At 45.0% G+C, this 26,861-nt stretch overlaps 1 protein-coding gene across 13 annotated transcripts in view; it reads left to right on the top strand.

Annotated features, from left to right (window-relative positions):
• The window catches only part of TOM1L2 (target of myb1 like 2 membrane trafficking protein), a 129,523-nt gene that overhangs the window by 39,699 nt on the left and 62,963 nt on the right, over positions 1-26,861 (top strand). For all 13 annotated transcript variants that reach the window (XM_055241606.2, XM_055241605.2, XM_055241604.2 and 10 more), the window contains exon 2: positions 25,095-25,179. In XM_055241606.2, the coding sequence (XP_055097581.1) occupies positions 25,095-25,179 (85 nt within the window). The remainder of the gene's footprint in view (positions 1-25,094; positions 25,180-26,861) is intronic.

Raw genomic sequence — 26,861 nt, 5'->3', positions numbered from 1 at the left:
CTGGGATTGCAGCACTTTGAAAATGGCTACCATGCCCAGCCAGGTATACACTTTTAATATAAAACTGTATATACTTTTAATATAAAATATAAAAAATATACTAGTTGGTGTCTTGATTTTCCCCCCACTTAATGTGTGATGCACACTTGCCTACTCAGTTTTTTTTTTTCCTAACCTAGTATCTAAATGTGTCTGTGGATTAGGGGCAAGCCTTTCCAGGCAGTGAGTCACCTTGTGGGATGATACTGTCGTCTCAGGCAGGGTCTCATGCTTCAGCCATGTTTTGGGCCCAAGTCACATTCTTTAAATGTTGTCTAGGGTGGCAGATCATCATCTTTTGAAGGATGGATTTGATGTATAAAATAAGCCAATAATTTTTCACACCCCAGTGTTGGATGCTGAGCAAGGCCATTTAGGGCAAACTTGAGTTGTGGTTGTAACAAACAAGAGTGGGTTTTCTGGGTGTCTTGTAGGGGAAGGAAAGAGGATGAGAGTAAATATCCATCAGACAACTATTATGGCTCCACCAGGCTAAACATTTTAAAGCCAGATCTAGACCTCTGCATAAGTACTGTAAGTGTGGTGGTGGCCCTCACAATGATGCTTAGGGGGCATCAGAACCTCGTGGGGCGCTTGGTGAAAAGCCCATGAGGCCAGGATTGATGGGGATCAAGGGAAAGAGGCCCCAAGGGAACATGAACCTCATCTGTAATTGCGGTAGACACTGTTCCACAGGCTCCCAATACCTGTTCCTCATTTCTTCTTTACTGACGGAGCCTTGATTTTGTTTGGAGTGCCTATGTGCCCAGCTATATTCTCTTACTTAGTTTCCCTTGCAGCTAGGGGTGATTGTATGACACAGCTCTGGCCTATGAACAAGAGGCAGGAGCTCCTGAGGAGAGTACCTCTTCATAAATAAGATGGCAAAGTCCTTTGGCCCTTTCGCATTCTTCCTGCCTGCTTTATAGACTGCCAGGTAGAGCAGTGATGCCTTGCAGCTGGAAGGATGGAAAGGAGGGAAGCCTCAGGCCAAGGATGGCAGAGGAAGAAGACAAAAAGTTCCTGGGTCCTTTATGGAATCTTTGAGTGGATTCCATAAATCCACTCCAGCTCTATACTGCCTGCTTCTAGATTTCTTCTTGTTCCCTGAGAAAAATAACCCCCATCTGTTTAAACGACTGTTAGTTTTTTAATTGCTTGCAGCTGAATGCAATCATAACTGATAAGGTAATGTTTTAATATTTTACAAGGGGGAAATGTATTTACATATTGTGCAATTAAAAATGAAAAATAATTTAAATCCCCACAGATTTCTGGGCCCCACATCAGATGCACTGAAACAGAATCTTTGAATCTTTGGGGATGGGACTCACGTAGCTATATTTTTAACAAACTCTCCAGATGATTCGGGTGCACAATAAAATGGGAGAACCATTTCCATATTTATTAATAGTATTAACTCCATTTTATAGATAAGAACATTCAGGCCCAAGGAGTTGAAACAACTTACCCCAATATTTTAAAGTAAGATTTGCATGTAGTTCTGTCTGGTTCCAAAGTACATTCCCCACCACATCCTGTGCCTGCTCCAGAGAGGCCTGGCTTTCCCCCAACAATACAGCCATGCTACGTCTGAGGGGAACTTCTAAAATAGAAGATTCAACTGTTTGTAAAACAGTTTTACACTGCTGCCCAGGGACAGCATTACCATAATGCATCTATCCCCAGGAAACAAAGGGACGTATGTTTTCTGGCATGTTTGTTAAAAAAGAGGGCTGGGCATGGTAACTCATGCCTATAATCCCAGCACTTTGGAAGGCTAAGGCAGGAGGATTGCTTGAGGCCAGGAGTTTGAGACCAACCTGGGCAAAATACAAAGACTCTGTCTCTACAAAAAATAAAAATAAAATAATAAGAATAATAAAATAAAAAGCATGTTCATAAGTTCTTGGTCTTGTCTTCTACTTTCAAAACAAAAATTCTTTGAAATTAGCTTTTTCCACAGATTTTCTAGGGTTAAGTCACTTAAGAATTACTAGAACATCTCACCCATGAAAGGTAATTATGGTTGTTTTATGAGTGTGGAAGACATATAGCTGGTAAGTACCAGAATAGTCTCCTGTGAGTTATTAGAACTCACAATATTCATGCTGTACCAAATTAGCCATCAAGGGCGGGTAGATTTTATCTGTAGTTCATCAAGGCATTGGTCAGTGATATACATTCATAACAATTAAACACACACCAGCTCCCCTTGATGGGATCTTTGGGTAAGGTGGCCGCCTCGCGTTATATTAATGTGATTTGCATGGGCATTTGGAGACCTGTATGATAAAAATTATTTTCTGACAAGGAAGAGGATCTTTATTGTGTGAAATAGGAAGTCAGTGTGTTGAGACCCTGAAGGGGCTAACAGTGTCACATGTGTAAAGTTTGGCCCAGGAGTTATAGGAGCTTTGCATTCTGAACCTGGATCTGTCATGAAGCTACTGCATGTCAGACTCTCTGATCTAATTCCAAACAGTCAGGCTTTTAGATAACTCTGCAACTCCATTTTTGAGGTCCCCTCATGTGTAAGGTCTTCTGGGAGATGCTTCATTGTATTGCCTTTCAAGGAGCTCCTTTTGTATGGGGGAGGGGGAGAGAAGACAGATACCCAAGTCTCTATTATGCCAGCTATTGCCCCCCCAGTTCTCCTGAGGACTCATATGTGCCAGGCCCTATTTCTGTTCTATAGATGTGGAAACTGAGTCTCAGAGACATTTAGTTATTTGGTTAGGATCACAGTGTATAAGCAGCAGAATGAGATTTGAGCTCAATTGACCTGACTCCAAAGATCTTGCTGCCACTTCTGCATGACTTTGCCTTGTTGGTGCTCTGCCTTGCTTGGCAGTACAGAGGCATGGGATGTGTGGTAGACTGAGACCTCTTTTGATTGGAGAATTGGGGAAATCTGTGTAAAAGAGGAAGGATTTAAAGAGGATAGGATGGGTAAAAATAGGTAATAACAAAAAGGTGGGGATGTGTTCTTGGAAAGAGGAGTCTGGTTTGGTTGAATGTGTAGTTCTTTGTGGGGATGGAATGGGGCAAAATAGGAAAAGAGGAGAGGCTGCAAAAGTAACTGGGACAAATGGTAAAGGGCAGTTAATAACAGGCTAAGTTACAGGAACAACATTTTATATTTTATATAAAACTTGTTGAAGACATTCCATATTATGCTATTCATTATTCCTTAATATGAGTGACTGCAATAAATCTCAAAACTTACTGTTAGGGAAAAAAAATCCCCCTCCTAGAGGAATGCCTTTTATTCTGCCTTTAATCAGCAAGGAAGGACTGTGGAAACTCATTGTCTTTCCCTTCTTGCCCAGGCCACCAGGAAGCACGGGCCTAATTAGTGTCTAGTTGCAATAACTGTCTTATCTCTCTGGTTCTTGGTAAAACATTTCTTCTTTTATTTCATTTGGTTTTCAGCCTTCTTGTTTTATTTGTCTTGGGTATAAATTATTACTAAAATTACCCTAAATTCCTTTTGGAAGTAAATGGAACATACCTTTCTTGTACCATCACAGGGAAAGTTAATAAAGGGCTGGAACAGGGCAGTGATGTGACCAAAGCTTGTTTCAAAACATTTTCATGGCATATTGATGAGCTGATTGCAAGAGGCTGCTGGGAAGGGTATTTTATCCCTTGGACAAGATGTGGAATAAGTCAGACTTAGGAGCCCCAAGTGTCAGGAGGGGCCTGCCAGGTGTGTGTCTACCGTGAGGGTCTCTGCAGTCCTCCTTGTGCCTACCAAGTTGGAAGTTAGGTCCTACACATTCCCAGATCCCTTTTTTTTTTTAACCACTTTTACAAGAGTCTCTGATTTGGTCATTTCCTAAGACCATCTGGACCAATTTTTTGGTTTTTGTTAGGAGAATGGGCTAAAGTTTGTATGTTGGTAATTCTCTATACCGCACTTTCTGGAGCACTTAAGGCAACACTCAGCAAAATGACTCTGCATAATGAGTAGTGTCAGCATTCCATTCCAACAAAAAGAGGCTGTCTCATGGTCTAATAACCTTAAGGACTTCAGGCTTGGCAGTCTCATTTCTGAAGAACTAGAATGGAGTGTCTTTTTGTTTTGTTTCTGAAATGGCGTGTCTTAACCATGGTGCTCTTGCCTTCCTGTGTGTGCCCAGGCATGGGCTCTGTATCTCTGCTAGAGGTCTTCATAAAGACACAGAGACAGCCCTCCCAACAGAGCTGTCACTCACTCTCTGTAGTACCTCACTCATCACAGCTGCCTTGCTGTTGTGGAAATTCATGTTGTGTTTAACTTGTCTAAGTGTTCATACCAACAGTCACAGCTAAAGCTCTAGGGCAGGAGTGGTATCTGACTGAGGCCAGGGATTGGTGAATAACCTGTTGAAAGTGTGTGCAGAATTGTGTGTGTAATTCTCTGGAAAGGTCTTGTCAGATTTTCAAAGGGAATGTATTCTTCCTTTAACATCTTATCCAAAAAGTTAACTACTGCTCTGAAAAATGACAGTCTATGGATTTCTTCCTGACATTCTTTTTTTTTTTTTTTTTTTTTCGAGTTGGAGTTTTTGCTGTTGTTGCCCAGGCTAGAGTGCAATGGTGCGATCTCGGCTCACCGCAACCTCCGCCTCCCAGGTTCAAGTGATTCTCCTGCCTCAGCCTCCCAAGTAGCTGGGATTACAGGCACGTGCCACCACGCCTGGCTAATTTTGTATTTTTAGTAGAGATGGGGTTTCTCCACATTGGTCAGGCTGGTCTCGAACTCCCGACCTCAGTTGATCCACCTGCCTCCCAAAGTGCTGGGATTACAGGCGTGAGCCACTGCGCCCGGCCTCTGACATTCTTGAATATCCCTATCAACCCCTCTCACCCACCCAAAGCCTGCTGCTCAAAGCAGCTCTAAGCAGAAGAGATGGAGAAACATTCAGACTGGGTGGAGCATGGCCCAGGCTGTGTTGCTGCCCACTTCTGTCTAGATGGGCAGTTCTTGACTTCCCTGCCTGACGCTGCTGAGCAGCCACAGTCCCAACTGCGTTCTGGCTCATACCCTTCACCACAGTGCCAGCCACAGAGAGCAGCCATGCAGCATTTTTAAGTAGCCAAGGAAAAGCCCGTTCTCACAGCAGTACTTGGGGAATCTTCAGACTTGGTATTAGGAACCATAGCAATGAGACTTGTTACAAGCTTGCAAAACAAAATGGGATTTTTCTGTGTGGTCCAGCAAGGATCTACACAGGAAGTCTGCTTGATTTTGTTTTGCCTTGCTGGCTTCATAAACCCACGTAGCAGAAGCACTTTGTGAATCAGAAATGGAAGCATTGTTCTCTGATACTGAGGAATGCCTTTCCTGAATGGCTACTGTGGGTGGGAATAGCTCTAAAGAAAAAAAAAGTCCTGAGACACAGACAGCAGCTATTTATGTTCTATTCTGTTTGACACACATTATTGAATACCTACTGTGTGCTGGTAAAATTCATGGTCCATCAGGGAAGGCAGGTCCATGAGGAACCATTACACAAGCAATAGGGGCTGGATGAGACTCAGCAAGTGAGGACTGTGAGATCCCAGAAGAATGCAATTAATTCATCTGGTGTGTGCATGCTCACGCGGAGGCCGTCTGGGGCCCTCACTGAGAGGAGGCAACGAGCTGAGTGTTAAAGGGAGGATGTCACCTTCTGTGTTCTCTTTTGACCCTTTCCATTATGTGAGCATGCATTTTTACCTTGTGGTGATTAGTATGCACATAATATTTTATCCTGCCTGTTTTCCACTTAGCATTCTTATACCGATTTCCACTTAGCGACTAGGCTGAAGTATTTATCATTTTAAAAAGCCACGTAGCATTTTTGCCTTATTGATGTACCCTCGTTGCTTAGCCATCTTGTCATTTGTTGGGAGCAGCAGTGTTTTTCTCAATTATGCATCTTTGCAGAATCAGCTCTCTCCTTCCCCCTTACTTATTTCCTTTGGGGGCTATTGCCGGGTCAAAGTTATGAATGGTTTTATGCCGTCTCCTACTGATTTTTTTTTGTTACAGAAATTTCAGACATATACAAAAGGAAAAAGACTACTATAATGAACCCCCACATACTCATCATCGATCTTCTACAATTATCAATTCATGGCAGTTTTGGTTCATCCATAGCCCCACACACTTTTATCCTGGATTATTTTTCAGTAAATCCCAGGCATCATATAATTTCATCTATGAATACCTAAGTATGCATTTCTAAAAGATAAGGAATCTTTTTAAAAGTATAGCTGACTGGGTGTGGTGGTTCATGCCTGTAATCCCAACACTTTGGGAGGCCCGGGTAACATAGGGAAACCCTGGCTGTACCACGAATACAAAAATTAGCCAGGTGTGGTGGCACAGGCCTGTAGTCCCAGCTACTCAGGAGGCTGAGGTGGGAGGATCACTTGAGCCTGGGAGGTTGAGGCTGCAGTGAGCCAAGACTGTGCTGCTGCATTCCAGCCTGAGTGACTGAGTGAGATCCTGTCTCAAAAAAAAAAAAAAAAAGTATAGCGAACAGCTTATTATCATATCTAAAATAAATTAATCATAATCCTTAATATCATAAAATATCTAGTCATCCAACTGACAGTTTAAGATTCCCTAGTGTTTTCTGTGGCCATTCTCATGAGGCCAAATGTTTATTTGCTCCACCATGTTGTTCAGGGAATGTTTCCCTTGATGGATCACGTTGAGGTTGAGTTCTTTATCAAGAAAGGTCTGCATGCAGGTCCTGGCCTCAGAAAGAGATGGAGGGAAAGAAGAAGGGATAAAGAGAGGCCTCTCTCCACAGCCTCTGCAGCTGGCCTCATGTGGTTTGCGCCACATAGGGTGGTAGGTTCTCTCTGCCCATTACTCACATGGTAAACCCAGCTGTGCTGCTTTATCCACATACCAGCTTGACTTGGTGCAATGTGCTGAAAATAATGTCAGGCCTGTCCCTTTGGACTCCACCCCCACTGAAGAATGCAGTATCATGCTGTTGGTTTTTTTAGTGCTAAAGAAACTAGATAGATACTATGTTTATTTTTCTACAGTAAAAATCCGAAAAGCTAGGAAAATGCCTATTCCCTGTTGGATTTTGATCTTATTTGCATGTTTCCCTTGGCAAGCTTTGTTTCGTATTATTCAAGGTGACCCAGTTAGAACTACTGTTTAAAGTCACATTGTCATTAATAAGTTACACAACCTGTGTGTGGTAAGTCTGTTAGCCCTGAATATTGTATAAGCAGGAATGCATGCTTGTGTTGGGACTTTTCTTCATATTTAAATATGGTTACATTTCTTTTTCTTTTTCTTTTTTCTTTTTTTTTGAGACAGAGCCTCTCTCTGTCGCCCAGGCAGGAGTGCAGTGGTGTGATCCTTGCTCACTGCAACCTCTGCCTCCCAGGTTCAAGCGATTCTTGTGCCTCAACCTCTTGAGTAGCTGGGATTACAGGTGTGTGCTACCAGGCCCAGCTAATTTTTGTATATTTTGTAAAGATGGGGTTTCACCATGTTGGCTGGTCTTGAACTCCTTAGCTCAAGCAATCTGCCCGCCTTGGCCTCCAAAAGTGCTGGGATTACAGGTGTAATCCATCACACCAGGCCCAAATATGGTTACATTTGAATGTAATCTTCCCTGTTTGTTCTCGCTGTTGATATTCCTGACCTTTCTATGTTGATGAATAGGAGTAATTTCCCAGATGATCTAGAACCCTATTCTATTTAGCTTTGGAATGTGAATCACATGTGTACATTTATGTCGGCATCTCCCCTTGTGCCAGTCCAGACTGGCTCTCAGTTTGGTCCTCCTTAACTAGCTGGGTACCCTGGGTGACCTCCTTTGGGACAAGGGAGAGTTAGCAGGGAGGCCTGGTCAGAATAAAATGCCTTTTGAGAGATATTGGGGTTACCAGGCTTTTATCCTTAGTCTGTATATTCAATAACGAAGCTTACTTGTGTTTAGGCCAGCTTTAAAGCTTGTACCTAGCTTTTTTTTTTTTTTTTCAAGAGACAGAGTCTTTCTCTGTCCCCCAGGCTAGAATACAGTGGTGTGATCATAACTCACTGCAGCCTGAACATCCTGTGCTCAAGTGATCCTCTCACCTCAGCCTGTGGAGTAGCTGGGACTACAGGTGCGCGCCACTGAGCCCTGCTAATTTTTAAATTTTTGGTAGAGACAAGGTCTTGCTGTGTTACCCAGGCTGGTTTTGAATTCCTGGGCTCAAGTGGTCTTCCTGCCTTGGCCTCCCAAAGTGCTGGGATTATGGGCATGAGGCACCACGACTAACCTATAGCCTATACCTAGCTTTTTTTTGTTGTTTTTTTTTGAGACAGGGTCTCACTGTGTCACCCAGGCTAGAGTACGGTGGCACCATCATAGCTTACTGCAGCCTCCATCTCCTGGGCTCAAGCGATCTTCCTACCTCAGCCTCCCAAGTAGCTGGGACTATAGGCATGCGTTACCACATCTGGCTAATTTTTTTTTTTTTGGTAGACACGAGGTGAAGTCACTATGTTGCCCAGGCTGGTCTTGAACTCCTGAGCTCAAGAGATCCTCCCACCTCAGCGTGGGAAAGTGCTGGGATTAGAGGCATGAGCCACTGCGCCTGGGCTATACCTAGCTATTTTTGATGGAAGAATGAAATAACTGGCTTTTAGTTTTGGTTATTAGTTTGCCACTTTCTTTCTAAGTCTTTTGCTGTATAATATCCTCTTTCCTTCTTTTTGTAACAGTAATAACATAAAAAATTTTTAAAGTTTGCCTTTAAGCCAAATACTTCAACACACGGATTATTTTCACTTTTTCCCATTTATCTTCCAGGCATTATCCATATGCATGTTTTTTTAAAAATCAATTTTGTATCTTGTTTTTTTCTTACATCATTACAAAATGTTTCTATATGGTTTTAAGAATTATTACTTATAATGGCTGTATTAGGTTGTTCTTGCATTGCCATAAAGAAATACCTGAAACTAGGTAACTTATAAAAGAGGTTTATTTGGCTCTTGGTTTTGCAGGCTGTTTAGGAAGCATAGTACTGGCAGCTGCTTCTGAGGAGGCTTCAGGAAGCTTTTACTCATGGCAGAAGGGGAAGGGAGAGCAGGCATCTCACATGGTGAAAACAGGAACAAGAGACAGAGAGAGAGAGAGTGGAGGAGGAAGTGCCACACACTTTTAACTGACCAGATATTGCAAGAACTATCACAAAGACAGCACCAAGGCATGAAGGATCTGCCCACCAGGCCCTACCTCCAGCATTGGGAACTACAATTCAACATAAGATTTGGGTGGGGACAAATATCCAAACTATATCAATAGCTATATAATATTCAGTGGAATCAATATACTATATTTAATCATCACTTTTTTGTTTTATATTTGAGAAGTTTTAAGAATTTTATTTTATTTTTGAGGCAGGGTCTCACTCTGTCACTCAGGCTGGAGTGCAGTGATGTGATCACGGTTCGCTGCAGCCTCAGTCTCCTGGGCTGAAGCAATACTCCCATCTCAGCCTCTCGAGTAGCTAGGACTACAGGCATGTGCCACCATGCCTGGCTAATTTTGTATTTTTGTAGAGGCAAGGTTTATGTTGCTCAGGCTGGTCTCAAGCTCCTGGGCTTAAGTGATCCTCCTGCTTGAGCCACTGCACCCAGCCAAGGATTTTAAATACTACTACATTGAACACATTCCTAGTAGCTTTTCTCCCATTTTTCAACAGCTTTATTGAGATATAATTCATATGCCATACAATTCACCCATTTACAATGTACAAGTCAGTGGTTTTTAGTATAGTCACAGAGTTTTTTTAAAAAACCATTGTATTCACAGCGTTGTTCAACCATTACCACAATCAGTTTTAGAACATTTTCATCATTCCGTACCCATTAGCAATCACTCCTCGTTTCCCCCAGCCCTTCCAACCCTAGGCAATCACTAATCTACTTTTTGTCTCTATAGATTTGCCTTTTCTGGACATTTTATATAAATGGAATCATACAATATGTAGTCATTTTTACCTTTGTTTTTGTTTTTGTTTGAGACAGAGTCTTGTTCTGTTGCCCAGGCTGGAGTGCAGTGGCGCAATCTCGGCTCACTGCAATCTCTGCTCCTGGGTTCAAGCAATTCTCCTGCCTCAGCCTCCCGAGTAGCTGGGATTACAGGTGCATATCACCATGCCTGGCTAATTTTTGTATTTTTTTAGTGGAGACAGGGTTTCACCATGTTGAGACCAGGCTGGTCTCAAACTCCTGACCTTGTGATCTGCCTGCCTCGACCTCCCAAAGTGCTGGGATTGCAGGCGACAGCCACCGCGCCCGGCTTTTTTTTTCTTTTTTAGATACAAGTTCTTGCTCTGTCTGTCAGACTGGAGTGTCTCCCAGCCTCCAATTCCTGGGCTTAAGTGATCCTCTTGCCTCAGCCTCCCAAGTATCTTTTTTACCATTTTAAAGATGTGTATAACATAAAATCTACAATTTTAACCATTTTTTCTTTTGAGATGGGATCTCACCCTCTTGCCCAGGCTGGAGTGCAGTGGTACGATCACGACTCACTGTAGCCTTGACCTCCTAGCCTCAAGTGATCCTCCTGCCTCAGGCTCCGGAGTAGGTGAAACTACAGATGCTCACCACTGCACCCAGCTAATTAAAAAAAAATTTTTTTTGTAGAGACATGGTCTCCCTATGTTGCCCAGGCTTAAAAATACATGTTAATACAAGTGTTGAAGTTTTACCATGGGTGTTTGTTGTTGTTGTTGTTATTGTTGTTGTTTTTTGAGTTGGAGTTTTGCTCTTGTCACCCAGACTGGAATGCAATGGTGCGATCTCGGCTCACTGCAACCTCCACCTCCCGGGTTCAAGTGATTCTCCTGCCTCAGCCTCCCGAATAGCTGGGATTACAGGCGGCCACCACCACGCCTGGCTAATTTTTTTGTATTTTTAGTAGAGACCGGGATTTCATCATGTTGGCCAGGCTGGTCTTGAACTCCTGACCTCAGGAGATCTGCCCGCCTTGGCCTTCCAAAGTGCTGGGATTACAGGCGTGAGCCACCGCGCCCAGCCAACACGCCCAGCCAACACTGTGGCTTTAATGAGCACAGCAGGTATGAGCCCTGGGAAACTTTTGGGAGTCTTTCTCCTGGTGTGGAATTTTGTAATCACTCTTTGAGGACTTTTTATAGCCTTGTTCCTGGTGATGCCTGCGGTCCCTGGTTGGCCTCACAGGCTAGTTGGTGCCTGGCCAACAGATTGCAGCCTTGTCCTGGTCCTCTCTGCTCACACTCCAGGAGGGAGTTAAGGTGGCCACTTCACTTTTCCACCTGGAGGCTGCAATAAAAGCATTGGAGACAGTCACTCTCCCCTTCTGCTTCCCCGCTGGAATTCCGTCTTTCCTGAGATGCAGTCCACAGAATACACAAGTTAAGAATTGTGGTTCATATTTATTGCACCCTCACTATGTTCCAGGTTCCCTGTTTCGTGTCTTACATCACTAACTTATTTGATCTTACCACACCCTGTGAGGAGGTACAATTGTTTTGCCCATTTTATAGGTGAAATTCAGAGAGCGTGAGAAATGTGTCCCAGGTCAGAGAGAGCCAAGACTGACCCCCAGTCCCCAGATTCAAAGCCATGAGCTTGACCAACATGCTGTCCTGTCTCCTTTTCTCACTGAGCAGTTGTGATAACCTGCCCCCTGCTTCCTGCCTGCAGTCTCTCCACTCCACTACAGCCCCCATGCTGTTACCAGAGTGATCTGTCTCAGACATAAATATTCTTGTCACTCCTGTTGAAAAGCCCCATGTTGCCTCCTGTGGAAAGCCCAGACTCCTTAGAGAAAATGAAAGGACACTCCGGAGCTGGCCTCCTCTCATCGCTCCCCTTCACCAAGGCCCTGGCCCTGGGAGGCTGTTTGCATAGCCTATGATGTTCCTCTCTCTTCAAATTCCTGCTCTTTCATTGTACCAGGCCCGTTTCTTAGCTTTCACAGTCCCCTCTGCTCCCCTGTTCAGCCTCAGGTCTGTGCCCTGTGTCCTGGCTGGCTGTCCGCAGGTCTCTCCTGGGGAGTGCTTTGAGTGTAGGGGCTCCATCTTGCTTCTTTCCATCCCAGTCTGGCAGGGAGAGGCCTCACAGTTAAAGTCTTTAAATTGAGCTGGGAAGTCTTTGGATAATCCTTCCCAAGGAGTGGCATCCACATCTCTGGGGTGTGTCTCTGTCATCGGGAGAAACTCAAAAAAAGGCTGGTGACATTGTGGCACACCGTGAAATTCTCAGGCACACCTCCTCTCTTCTCTGAGAGTGCTGGTGGTGAATGGTGGGCACGAGGGCAAGGGGAACAGCCCCTGGGAGGCGCTCTGGAGAAGAAACTGGCAGCAAAGCAGACTGCAGGAAGAGGCCGAGAGGAAGACAGGACAGGTGAATCCCACCCCCCCACCCCCGCCCCCACTTTCCCTTATCTGCTCTGCTTTAAGCAGAAGCTGTAACCTGAGCACCAGGTCCCAGAGGACCTTTGATCCTCCCAGCCAACCCCACCTGTCTGACATTAGAGCACAGCCTGCTAGGCTGGAACAAGCTGGCCACAGCCCTCTCTTCCCCAAGCCTGGCACCATCTTGGGGCCTGGCTGGCTCCTGCAGAGGCCTCTCCTCCCTCGTGGCTAATTTCCATCCCGGCCCTAAATTGGCCTCTTCCCGCAGCTACTCTCACACACTGACTCACACGTAAGTTATTCCATTAAGTACAAAGAATGGAATACATCAAATACCAGTGGCTCTGCTTCTAGAGAGCACACCCCAAATGCATTTTAAATCTGTGGATCCTCCTCAAGGGAATTCCAGTTAAAAAGGAACTTGGGTCAGCAGCCTCGGGCCTGTGTGGCTAACAAGCTTCTGTTTTCTCTGTTGTTTGGCTGGCCTGAAGGGTTCTTTTGTTTGGGAAGTGGGAGGATGTGGTGTCCTAATGAGGCCAGGGTGTGGAATTGGGGCTCACACAGAGCTGTCCTTTAGAACTGAGCCCTCCAGACAGGAGAATAAGTTGGGGAGTTTATGAGTTTATTGGTCTTTAAAGAAAACAGAAGGTTTCAAAGAGAGGAAAACAAAATGCAGTGTGGTATACTGGATTGGATCATGAGCAGAAAAAGGGCATTATTGGAAAAACTGGAGAAATCCAAATAACATCTGGAGTTCAGTTAATAGTACTATACCAATGTGAACTTTTTAGTTTTGGCCTGTGTACAGTGGTTATGTAAGATGTGAACTGCCAGGCATGGTGGCTCACACCTGTAATCCCAGCACTTTGGAGGCTGAGGTGGGTGGATCACCTGAGGTCAGGAGTTTGAGACCAGCCTGGCCAACATGGTGAAACACCCCGTCTCTACTAAAAATACAAAAATTAGCTAGGCATGGTGGCGGGCGCCTGTAATCCCAGCTACTCAGGAGGCTGAGGCAGGAGAATTGCTTGAACCCAAGAGGCAGAGGTTGCAGTGAGCCGAGATCGCACCGCTGCACTCCAGCCTGGGCGACAGGGTGGTACTCCGTCTCAAGAAAAAGAAAAAGCCGGGTGCAGTGGCTCACTCCTGTAATCCCAGCACTTTAGGAGGCCAAGGCGGGCAGATCACGAGGTCAGGAGTTCGAGAACAGCCTGGCCAACATTGTGAAACCCCATCTCTACTAAAAATGCAAAAATTAGCTGGTGTGGTGACAGGCACCTGTAGTCCCAGCTACTTGGGAGACTGAGGCTGGAGAATTGCTTGAACCTGGGAGCCGGAGGTTGTGGTGAGCTGAGATTGTATCACTGCACTCCAGCCTGGGCAACAGAGCGAGACTCCATCTCAAAAAAAAAAAAAAAAAATTGAACATTAGCAGAAATGGCGAGAAGAGCAAATGGGAACTCTGTTCTGTCTTTGCAACTTTTCAGTAAATATAAAATTATTCCAAAATAAAAGATGTATTAATTAAAAAAAAAAAGAAGAACAAGAGAATAGTGACCCAGCATCTAATTTAACTTCACACTTTCACCAGCACTCTCTTTTACACTTCTTAGCCCAGGTGAAGTCTAAAGACTTCACCTAAAAATCAGGAGGGTGGGCTGCATCCAATACTCCGGACCGTCTATTGTGGAGGCCAGTGTCTTCTTTGCCCCTGTGACCCTCTACCTGAAGATGGATAAGAGTCCAAGGCCAGGCTTACCAAGAAGACCTGGGTCATGTGGTTGGCAGTATTGCTACCTCCTATCTGCACACTGTGGGGCTAGTCACCCCACTAGGCTTCATTTTCTTCCTATTAGAGAGAACCTGCCTGGCGGCTGGGGAGTGGGATGGTAGGGTTAAATGAGGTAATGTCTGTCAAGAACCTGGCTCAAACCAAATAAACGGGTTTTCATTCTCTCTTCTGTTTTTCCATTTTTTTTGGTGAAAAGAATGGGAGCCATTTCCTTGAAGACTTGAGACCAGTGGTTCAATGGTAGCTTTGAGGGCAAGAAACTGCCCATAGGGAACTTGCAACAACACCGTGGCCCCTCCTCCCCCATGCCCCACTCCTGGGGTCCAGGAAATGTGGACTTATGGAGAATCTTTTTACTAGATGGTCTGTAAGACCTCTTGGAGTTTTAATGCTTGGATTCTTAAGGAAATTGTGGTGTGGCTGCTCCTTTACCCTACAGGTGGGGCAAGCCAAGTTTGGGGGCTTCCTTCTGGAAGCATGGAGGTCTTCCTGGCTCAGTAACCCAGAAATCCAAAAAGCTAGAGCTCCCAGGGTATTGAATCTGATGGGTGTAGCTTGTGGATGGCTGTTTACCTGTAGGTGGCAGTGGTGACACGGGAATGGGAGAGGAGGGGGGTGCAAGGGGAGGGCACTGGCAGAGCTCCTTTCAGAAGAGCTGTAATAAGGATAGAAGTAACAGCAAGGAAAGGTCCTCTGTATTAGAGGCTCTGTCAGGTGTTTTCTGTTATTTAGTCTCCTCTAACAGCCCCTGTGTGAGAGAGTGCTATTATTGCAGCATTTTACAGCAGTCCAAAAGGCTTGGAGAGGTCAGGTTATTGCCTGCAGTCACACAGTAATTGGCAGAACTAGAACTCACCAAATCTGAGTTCACACTCCCTGTCCCTAGACTCCATTATGATGCACATTTCTCCTGCTTCTAAGTCCGAAGGGAGAACCGGGGACAGCTGGGAACCGAGCTCTCATCTCACCAGACTGCCCAGTGCCTGTCACCCGGGGGCCTCAGAAGGGTTTATAGTCATCATTTTACTTCTAAAGGGCCCTCATCAGCATAAGGCCAGGACTTCTTGACATGAAGATGTCCTGCCTCCAAGCAGCTTCCAGTTTAGGTTGGGGTTGGGGGACAAGAAGGTACTTACGGCCGGCTCATTAAGCTGGTAAGATTTGAAAAAGTTCTCAGAACATTAGAATGGTCTTGAAGGCTCAGTCTTTTTTTTTTTTTTTTTTTTTTTGAGACGGAGTCTCGCTCTGTCGCCCAGGCTGGAGTGCAGTGGCGCAGTCTCGGCTCACTGCAAGCTCCGCCTCCCAGGTTCACGCCATTCTCCTGCCTCAGCCTCTCCGAGTAGCTGGGACTACAGGCGCCCGCCACCACGCCTGGCTAATTTTTTGTATTTTTTTAGTAGAGACGGGGTTTCACTGTGGTCTCGATCTCCTGACCTCGTGATCCGCCCCCCTCGGCCTCCCAAAGTGCTGGGATTACAAGCGTGAGCCACCGCGCCCGGCCTGAAGGCTCAGTCTTTGTGTGGACTGTACCATCAGGTGCTGGAGCCCATCAGAGGGCCTCTCTTGTGGGCGGCAGCAAAGAAGGTTCTGGAGAGGACGTTGGATGGGAGCTAGATATGGGCAGATAGGCTGGAGAGAAGGCTTTCCAGACAGGAGAAGTCTGAGGTGACTTTCTCAGGGTTTGCAAAGAACTGCAGATCCTGATATGGTTCCTGTTTTCACCTTCTTGCAATTTTTTATGGAATAAAGGACTCAAATGGGTCTTCTCTTCAGCTTTGTTTGCTCTCATGGTGTATGACTGTGTTTTGTAAAAATATATATAGGTGCAACGATGCTGCCTTTCACCACTTCTATTCAACATGGTATTGGAAATTGTAGCCAGACCAGTTAGGGAAGAAAAAGAAATAAAAGGCATCTAAATGGGAAAGGAAGGAGTAAAATTATCTCTGTTCCCTGACGACATGACTTTACATGTAGAAAACCTTGAAGGTACCACAAAAAAAAAAAAAAACTGCTAGAGCGAATAATATAAATTTACCAAAGCTGCAGGATACAAAATCAACATTCAAAAATCAGTTGTGTTTCCGTTAATATACATTAACAATGAACAATCTGAAAAGAAAACAATTCCATTTACACTAGCCTCTAAAAAAATAAAATACCTAGGAATTAACCAAGGCAGCAAAAAATTGTGCACCGAAAACTATAAAATGTTGCTGAAGGAAATTAAAGAAGAAAGAAGACATAAATATACGGAAAAACATCCTGTGTTCATAGATGGGAAGACAGTTTTTTTCTTAAGGCAGTCTCATTCTGTTGCCTAGGTTGGAGTGCAGTGGCACAATTACGGCTCACTGCAGCCTTGACCTCCTGGGCTCAAGTCATCCTCCCACCTTAGCCTCCTGAGTAGATGAAATGACAGGCACGAGCCACCACTCCTGGCTAATTTCTAAATTTTTTGTAGAGATGGGGTCTCCTTATGTTTCCCAGGCTGTTCTTAAACTCCTGAGCTCAAGCAGTCTTCCCACCTCAGCCTCCCAAAGTGATGGGATTTACAGGCATGAGCTACCATGCCTGGCCTGGGAAGCTAATATTTTTAAGATAACAACACTACCCAAAGTGATCTACAGATGTAATGAAATCCCAGTTAAAATTGCAACGAAGCCAGGCATGGTGGCATGCACATGTATTCCCAGCTACTTGGAAGGCTAAGATGGGAGGATTGCTTGAGCCCCAGAGTTTGAGTCCAGACTGGGCAACATAGCAAGACCCTGTCTCTGAAAAAAAAAAAAAAAAAAGGCCAATGGCATTTTTTTCAGAAATAGAAAAATCCATCCTAAAATTCACATGAAATCTAAAGGGACCCCGAATAGCCAAACAACCTTTATTTTTTATTTATTTTTATTTATTTTTTTGAGATGGAGTCTCGCTCTGTCACCCAGGCTGGAGTGCAGTGATGTGATTTTGGCTCATTTTGCAACCTCTGCCTCCCAGGTTCAAGTGATTCTCCTGGCTTAGCCTTCCAAGCACCTGGGACAACAGATGTGCGTCACCACGCCCAGCTAATTTTTTTTTTTATTATTATTTTTTTAGATGGAGTCTTGCTCTGTTGCCCAGGCTGGAGTGCAGTGGCATGATCTCGGCTCACTGCAACCTCTGCCTGCTGAGTTCAAGCGACTTTCCTGCCTCAGCCTCCTGAGTAGCTGGGACTATAGGTGTGCGCCCCTACACGCAGCTAATTTTTGTATTTTTAGTAGAGATGGGGTTTCACCATGTTGGTTGGCCAGGATGGTCTCAATCTCTTGACCTCGTGATCCACCCGTCTCGGCCTCCCAAAGTGCTAGGATTACAGGTGTGAGCCACTGTGCCTGGCTAATTTTTGTATTTTCAGTAGAGACAGGGTTTCACTGTGTTGACCAGACTGGTGTCAAACTCCTGACCTCATGAGATCCACCCACCTCTGCCTCCCAAAGTGTTGGGATTACAGGCGTGAGCCACTGTGCTTGGCCCTAAACAACCTTTAAAAAGAACAAAGTTGGAGGACTCACACTTCCTGATTTCAAAACTTACTTCAAAACTATAATAATCACAACATCGTGGTATTGGAATAAGGAAAGACATATGGACCAATGGAATAAAGTAGAGAACTCAGAAATAAACTCTCCCATATATGGTCAATTGATTTTCAACAAGGGTGCCAAAACTATTTAGAGGGGAAAGGACAGTCTTTTCAACAAATGGTGCTGGGAAAACTGAATATCCACATGCAAAAGAATGAAGTTGGACCCTTATCTTATACCATATGCAAAAATGAACCCCAAACAGACCAAAGACCTAAACATAAGAGCGAAGGGAAAACTATAAAAATCTTAAAATAGGCCAGGCGCAGTGGCTCACGCCTGTAATCCCACCACTTTGGGAGGCCAAGGCAGGCAGATCACGAGGTCAGGAGATTGAGACCATCCTGGCTAACACAGTGAAACCCCGTCTCTACTAAAAATACAAAAAATTAGCCTGGCGTAGTGGTGGGCAGCTGTAGTCTCAGCTACTCAGGAGGCTGAGGCGGGAGAATGGCATGAACTCAGGAGGCGGAGCTTGCAGTGAGCCGAGATCGCGCCACTGCACTCCAGCCTGGGTGACAGCATGAGACTCCATCTCAAAAAAAAAAAAAAATCTTAAAAAGGGGAAATGATGACATTGGAGTTAGCAAAGATTTCTGAGATATGACACCAAAACCACAGGCAACAAAAGAAAAAATAGATAAATGGGACAATCAAAATTTAAAACTTTTGTGCATTAAAGGATACTATCAAGAGAGTGAAAAGACAACCATAAAATAGGAGGGATTAATATTCAGAATATATAAAGAACTCTTACAGCTTAACAACCAAAAAAAAAAAAAACTACTCAGTTTAAAAATGGAGCCAAGCATTGTGGCTCATGCCTGTAATCCTAGCACTTTGGGGGGCCAAGGCAAGAGGATCACTTGAGGCCAGGAGTTCAAGACCAGCCTGGGTAACATAGCAAGACCCCATCTCTACATAAATTTTTTTAAGAAAATTATTTAGTTGTGGTGGTGCATGCCTGAAGTCCCAGCTACTTGGGAGGCTGAGGTGGGAGGATTGCTTGAGACCAGGATTTCGAGGTTGCAATGAGCTATGATGCTATGATTGGGCCACTGCACTCCATTCTAGGTGACAAAGTGAGATCCTGTCTCTTAAAAAAAAGGGGTGGGGGGGCAAAAAAAATTGAATAGATATGTCTCCAAAGAAGATATACAAATGGCCAAAAAGCACATGAAAAAATGCTCAACATCAGTAGTCATTAGAGAAATACAAAACAAAACCACACTGGGATACCACTTCACACCTGGTAAGCCAGGATCCCATCATTGAATTGGTGGTACCAATATTTGATCCTAGTTCTGTCTCTAAAGCCTGAATGTTTGCATGATATAGTCTCACCTGCTAGCAAAGCCTGAGTTTGGATCTGAAGTTAATATCTTGGAGGAATTCTGAAACTGCCCCATCCTAACTCTCAATTCATGAAAGGATACCATCACCACTATTTTAATAAAAGTTTAATACAATCCACACTTCGTTGATACTTGGATAATAACATAGAAAACCTCTGTACAGGCTGGAAGTGTCCTTGTTTTACTGGATGCAGCTATGGTGAAGTGACACTTGTTTTTTACATAACACACTAGATAGAACTCACACATCCAAACAAAAGCTATACTTTATAAGCAGTGACAGCACACTCCAAAATATAGTTGTTGCTCAAAGCATTTGTGCAACAGTTTTCCGTCTGCATTAAAAAGCCTCACTGTTTTATTTACTGCTCTTTTTAAATTTTTTTACCTAAAAAAGATATATCCCTAACCTTTTGTCTTTATTCATCACACTTGGCACTCAAAGACTCAAAGACTTTTGACCACCCAGGTGCCTCCAAGCCCCTGCTCTGAGAAAGCAACCCTGCCCCCAAACAGTAAGAATCTGACTTCACATGAATGCAGTACATAGGCAGAGGACTGGGCAGGGGCTAGGAGGCTCTTGAGATTTGGAGAAATCTTAACCAAAGTCAGTCGTCAGATGGCACCAGGCTGGCAGGTACAGAAGCAGTATTTGATACTTGTCTACAAGATGGGGAAAGTGGAGGAGGAGAGGATGGGATGAGAATGCATGTCAGCAATGGTTAAGAGCCAGATAGGCCCCAGAGATGCCATACCCCCTCTCTGCCCTTTTCATGCATGTGGGAAAGAGAGTAAAAGTCATAAAGCCAGCAAGGAGCAGACCCAGACCTATCAGGGAAATCAGATCCCCCCGAGGGAGGGCAGGCAGGCCTAGGAAGAATGGGGGTGGTGGTAGGCACCATCCGTTTAGTCTAGAGAAGAAAAGACTGAGGGCAGAGGCTCCAGGAAGGTTAAGGGGGAGGACACAATGTAGCCACTGAGACAGCAGTGTGCCCTGTCACCCTATGGCTTATCCAGACACAGAATGAGCCCCAGGTGTGCTGGGAGCCTGCAGCAGTGAAATGGTGCCTGCCTCCTGCCCCTGCTCTTCCTGCAGCTGTCTCTGAACACCCCTCCTCTTCAAGGTTTCCACTCCCAGAAGAATGACTCACCACCTGGGTCACACACAGTAGGGGCACGTCTGCAGCCCTAAATCCAGCAGCCTCCTCAGGAGGAGACTTATCCTGATGGAAGCAGCTTTGCCTGCGGGCCTGGACTTGCTACTCTTTTGAGCCAGGAAGGGGAGAGGCCAGCTGGCCAGGGGGTAGTCGTCTCTCCCCTTCACAGAACTCAAGCTGTGGCACAGACTCTCATGGAGAAGAAAGTACACAGATTGCACTTTGTTAGGGCCACAAGGGATACGGTCTTGGGAGGCTTAATAGAGGAAATATTAAATCAATGAAACCTCATTTCCAAGTTCGGTTTAGCAGCAGAATCCATTAACCTTATATTCACCTTCTCCTTTCCTCTTATGATACTGGGGAAGGGTTCAAAGGCATGAAAACTTATCCTCAGGGTCAGCGCATTCTATTCAATTACTGGGATTTGAGTTTTCAAGCTAAAAGATATACTCATTTTGATTATAAAGAACCAACCCAAAAAGAATGCTTCTTTCTTTTCATTTTGCAGAAAATGCCACACAAACACAACCATGGGTATTTAGCTCTACTGAAACAGATGAGGGAAGTAAGGCTGACAGAGGAGCTCAAATCAGTTCTGATTTTTCTCTTCATAAAAGAATTTCCAGCTAATCAAGAGCAAAGTTGGATCTGATTGCCTCTGGAACTAAGGCCACTCAATGTGGGCTCCCTCACTCAGTCCTGTCCCCAGGCCAGAGGAAAGCAAAGTTCAGTCTCATTTATTTTGTCACCTAAATCGTCAAAACCTAAAATAAAACCTGGTGCAACAGCAGAAACACAGTGTTCTAGGGAGCAGTGGGGCAAGTCCTTCCCACCAGCCAGCCCTCTAGAAGGATAATTGTAAATTGCTGACCTCTCTGGTGATATGCTAATGGCCAAAGACTGGGCTAGGGAAGAGGCTGGGTAGGGCGGGCCAGGCTGGGCTGGACTGGACAGGGCAGGGCAGGCCTGAGCTCGGGTAATCAGATATGGCTCCTATTAAATCTTCAGTGCGAGAGCAGCATTGCATCCTGATGCCATTGCCATGGCATTTTCTCTTGCCTGGGGTAGGACCCAGGCCAGGATGCCCTGAAGCCTTGACGCTGACAGCAGTGATAGTGCTGGCTCTGAGCATGGTTTTTCTGGCCACCCACCCTCCCATGCTCTCTGAAACCTAAGGCAGCCGTGTCTGGAGGAGCCTCACAATCCAGCGGCTTGGCTTTTTGGCTGCCGCTTTCTACACTTTGATGTTAAATATAGTGACTTCAGAAGCAGCCAACACCAGAAGGCAAAAGAGGACTGGTTTTAGCATTTCGCATTCAGCAACATCCTTTTGGTGAGAATGGAGAAGAAAACAGCCAAATGATCTACCTCCCCAACCATCAAGAGTGTTGGGGCTGGGCACAGTGGCTCACGCCTGTAATCCCGGCACTTTGGGAGGCTGAGGCGGCTGGAGCACTTGAGGTCAGGAGTTCGAGACCAGTCTGGCCAACATGTCGAAACCCATCTCTACTAAAAATACAAAAATCAGCCAGGCATGGTGGCACATGCCTGTAATCCCAGCTACTCGGGCGGTTGAGACAGGAGAATTGCTTGAACCCAGAAGGCAAAGGTTGCGGTGAGCCGAGATCACGCCATTGTGCTCCAGCCTGGGCAATGGAGCGAGACTCTGTCTCACATAATAATAATAATAATAATAGTAATAGTAATAATCCCTGAATCCCACCCCATACCATTCAAAGAAAAAATCATACCTCTGGGGCATGAGGCTCAGGTATTGGTGCTCTCTAGAAGCTCCCCAGGTGGTTCTCATGTGCAGCCAGGGCTGAGATCCATAACTTAGAGGAAGGGATGCTAATGCAGTCATTCATCTGATGTAAATGCGTTGCACTACTGCCAAGTGCTGGGCACTGGGGACCCAGTGGAAGGCAAGACAGACCTAGTCCCTGCCCTCACAGAGCTCACATCCCAGAGGGGGAAAGGAATCAAGTGACCCTGGCTCTGCCACTGACGATCCTGAGGTCCTGGACCTTTCCCTTTTCTTCTGCAGGCCCTGGGTTTCCTGTCAAAGGAGGCTACAGACCCAAATGACTTCTGATCCCCACCCTGCTACTCCCTGACCCAGCAATCCATTGACCTATGTATAATTTTTCTGTCTTTTTTGGTGGTGGTTTTTAAAATACACATAACATTAAATTTCTCACTTTAACCATTAATCAGAAAGTCTTTTTAAGAGACAGGGTCTTACTCTGTCACCTAGGCTGGAATGCGATGGCTTAATCATATCTCACTGCAGCCTCAAACTCCTGGACTTAAGCAATCTTCCTGCCTCAGCCTCATTAGTAGTTAGGACCACAGGCACAAGCCACTATGCCCAGCTACTTTTTAAATTTTTTGTAGAAACAATGTCTTGCTATGTTGCCCAGGCCGTTCTCAAATCCTGGATTCAAGTAACCCTTCTGCCTCAGCCTCCCAAAGTTCTGAAATTACAGGTGTGAGCCATCTTGCCTGGCCCATTTTAACCATTTTGAAGTATACAGTTCCATGGCATTAAGTATGTTCACATTGTGTGCAACCATCAACACCCATCTCCAGAACTGTTTCATTTTCCCCAAACTGAAATTCTGTGTTCATTAAACAATAACTCCCCATTCCCCCACCCCCACACCCCCCAACAGCCTCTGGCAACCACCATTCTACTTTCTGTCTTTAAATTTGACTATTCTAGGTACCTGATGTAAGTAGAATCATCTAGTATTTGTCTTGGTGAATGGCTTATTTCACTTAGCACAAGGCCCTCAAGGTTCAGCCGTACTGTGCATGCAATAGGATTTCCTTCCTTTTTAAGGCTGAATAATATTCCATTATATGTATATCCATTTGGCTTATCCATTCTTTAGTTGGTGGACACTGGCTGTTTACACCTTTTGGCTCTTGTGACTATTGCTGCTATGAACATGACTCTGCAAATATCTCCTCAAGGCCCTGCTTTCAATTCTTTTGGGTATATACTCAGAAGTGAAATTGCTAGATCATAGGGTAATTCTATGTTTTTTGTTTATTTGTTTGTTTTTGTTTTTGAGACGGAGTCTTGCTCTGTCGCCCAGGCTGCAATGCAGTGACGTGATCTCGGCTCACTACAAGCTCCGCCCCCCAGGTTCACGCCATTCTCCTGCCTCAGCCTCCTGAGTAGCTGGAACTACAGGCGCCCACCACCACACCTGGCTAATTTTTTGTATTTTTAGTAGAGACGGGGTTTCACCATGTTAGACAGATGGTCTCGATCTCCTGACCTGGTGATCCGTCCTCCTTGGCCTCCCAAAGTGCTGGGATTACAGGCATGAGCCACCACGCCCGGCCTGGTAATTCTATGTTTTAATTACCATCCTGTTTTCCATAGCAGCTGTACCACTTTACATTTCCATCAAAAGTGTAAAAGGGTTCCAATTTATCTATATCCTTGCCAACACTTGTTATTTTCTATTTTTTTGATAGTAGCCATCCTAATGGGTGTGAGGTAATATTTCATTGTGTTTTTGACTTGCACTTCCCTAATGCTTAGTGATGTTGAACCTCTTTTCACATGCTTGTTAGTCATTTGTATATCTTCTTTGGAGAAATGTCTGTTCAAGTCCTTTCCCATTTTTTAATTGGATAGTTTGGGGTTTTTTGTTATTAAGTTATAGGAGTTCTTTACATAGTCTGGATATTAACCCCTTATCATATATATAATTTTGCAAATATTTTCTTCCTGTGCAGGTTCACTCTGTTGTGTCCTTTGATGCCTGGAAGTTTTTATTTTGATGTAGTTCAAAATTTTTCTTTTGTTGCCTGTGCTTTTGGTGTCATATGCATGAGATGATTGCCAAATCTAGTGTCATGAAGCTTTTTCACTATGTTTTCTTCTAAGAGTTTTTCAGTTTGAGCTCTTACATTTATATCTTTGATCCATTTGGAGTAAATTTTTATATATGGTATAAGATAAATGGTCCAAGTTCATTCTTTTGCATGTGGCAATCCAATTTTCACAGCACCATTTGTTGAAAATACTGTCCTTTCCTCATTGAATGGTCAGAAAGTCATTTTGTGGATGAGATAAAATAATGTACATGAAGCACCCAACACCACGCCTACAGTGGCTTGATAACCGATGGTCCTTTCTTTCTCTCCCTTATCTGAAATGTAGTTTTTCACTACCACAATTGATTTTTAATAATCCCAATAACAAATACCTGTATAGTACTGACTGTGTGCCAGGCTCTGTTCTAAGTGTTTCATGTGTATCAACCCATTTAATTTTCATAACAAATATATCAGGTAAGTACTGTTGTTTTCACTAGCTTTGGCACCTAGAAGTTAAGTAATTTACCCAAGACCACACAACTAGTAAGTAGTAGAGCCTGTATTTGAACCTAGGTAGTTTGACTCCAGACTCTACGGGTTCATAAACCTAATATCCTCATGTTTGGGGTGATTTTTGATGGCTTAGGCCTGTCATAAGCTTTTCAGTCTAGAGTTTGGTGAATGAAGAACCTCGTTATAACATCAGCCCTCAGGCCAGGACCTTTCCCGGGTGTTCTTTTGTGATAATAGCACTCCTAGAATGGCTCTGTTGGCTCAGCCCATCTGCTTGGGAGGAGAATGTGGTGGTTCTGGTCTCTTCCCATTTCCTGCCAAGGCCCACTTATTCCAGGAGAAATGTAAACCCATTTTCTCTCTGATTTCACAGAAAAGGCAACAGATGGCTCCCTGCAAAGTGAGGATTGGACGTTGAATATGGAGATCTGTGACATCATCAATGAGACGGAGGAAGGGTATGTGTGCCCCCCCTCTCCTGGGAAGCCTCTCTCAGCTTTTGGGGGCACTCAAAGCTTATCAGGGCCTAAGGGTGGCAGGTTTTATTTTTTGTTTTGTTCCTAGTCTGTTTGGTTTGGCATTGAATAAGCTGACACTCTGAATTATCTGTCCTTTTTGTCTTCATCCCTCCCCCACTTGCCCAGTGGCAGTGCTGGAGGTAGAACAGGGACGACCTCTTTTAATTACCTGCTTTTAATCACAAGCGGAAATGAAGCTGCTTGATTACTTGGTTCCCAGTGGCCATTAGTCTCTGCAGCCCAAGTGTCACCTCGTCCCTCCCCTCCTCCCTGGCCTCTGTCTCTCCTTCACAGCCTGTCTCTGCCCTGGTTTGCCAGGAGTCAGAGAGCACCACCGTGTCCATGGAGGGAGGTCCAGGGCATGGGGCAGACACGGCCGGGAGTGGGAAGGCGGCATGAGTGGACTTAGAACACGTTGCCCCTCCTGCATTCCTGCACTGCTGGATCCGTTCCTGTTGTTACTTCCTAAATCCTCTTGTGTTTTATAGCTGCACTCTATTTGTACTTCTTCCAAACTGGTCTGTATTTAGCCCTCTGTCCATACCACTAACACTTTACTGTAGCCATGCCCTCTTAAACCATTTTCAGAGTGGCATGGAGAGCAGCTGGGACTCAGGCATCCCTGGGCTGGCATCTCAGCACTGTCACTCTAGCCTTGCCATGTGTGAACTGCGGACCAGCCTCTCAAGCTTGGTCCTGCTTTCATGCAACAAATATTTCTCAAATGACTACCTTGTGCCAGGCCCTATTGTAAATACTGAGGACACAGCAGTGAACAAGATAGTTTCCTTCCCCTTGGGGAGCTGCCAGTCTAGAGTAGTAGGGAGGCAGGCCTTAAACAAGATAGTTAAACATATAACCTGGTCAGATGAGGACAAGACTGTGGAAGGGAGATGGGGAGAGAGGAGGCTGGGAATCAGCAATTTTAAATAGAGTGATCAAGAAAAGTCTTGGCTGGGCTCGGTGGCTCACATCTGTAATCCTAGCACTTTGGGAGGCCAAGGTGGGCCAGTCGCTTGAGCCCAGGAATTCGAGACCAGCCTGGGCAACACGGTTGAATCTTGTCTTTACAAAAAATATAAAAGTTAGCCAGGCATGGTGGTGCACACCTGTAGTCCCAACTACTTGGGAGGCTGAGGTGGGAAGATCACTTGAGCCCAGGAGGTCGAGGCTGCAGTGAGCCATGAGCATGCCACTGTACTCCGGTTTTGGTGACAGAGAAAAACCCTGTCTCAAAAAAAAAGAAAAGAAAAGACAAAACAACAGAAAAGTCTCATTTAGAAGGTGACATTGAACAAAGACTTGAAGGAGATGAGGGAGTAGGGGGTGAGGATTATACAAGGGAAGAACTGTCAAGGCTCACGGAACAGCAAACCCAGAAGTCCTGGGACAGAGGGTGTCTGATGTGTTTGAGGAATAGCAAGGTGCTAATGGGCCCAGAGTGGAGTGGTCAAAGAAGAGAGTACCTGGAGAGGAAGTTAGTGACATACTGGGGATCCAGATGATGCAGGGCCACGTAGAACCAGAACGACTCTGGCTTCAACCTTTTTGGAGATTCAAGCAGAGGAGTGGTGTGGTCCCACTCTTATTGGAAAGAGATCACTCAGTCTACTGTGTTCAGA

The sequence above is a fragment of the Symphalangus syndactylus genome, chromosome 14 (assembly GCF_028878055.3).
Source record: "Symphalangus syndactylus isolate Jambi chromosome 14, NHGRI_mSymSyn1-v2.1_pri, whole genome shotgun sequence".
Classification (NCBI taxonomy): Eukaryota; Metazoa; Chordata; class Mammalia; order Primates; family Hylobatidae; genus Symphalangus; species Symphalangus syndactylus.
This window is presented reverse-complemented; position numbering and strand designations above follow the sequence as displayed.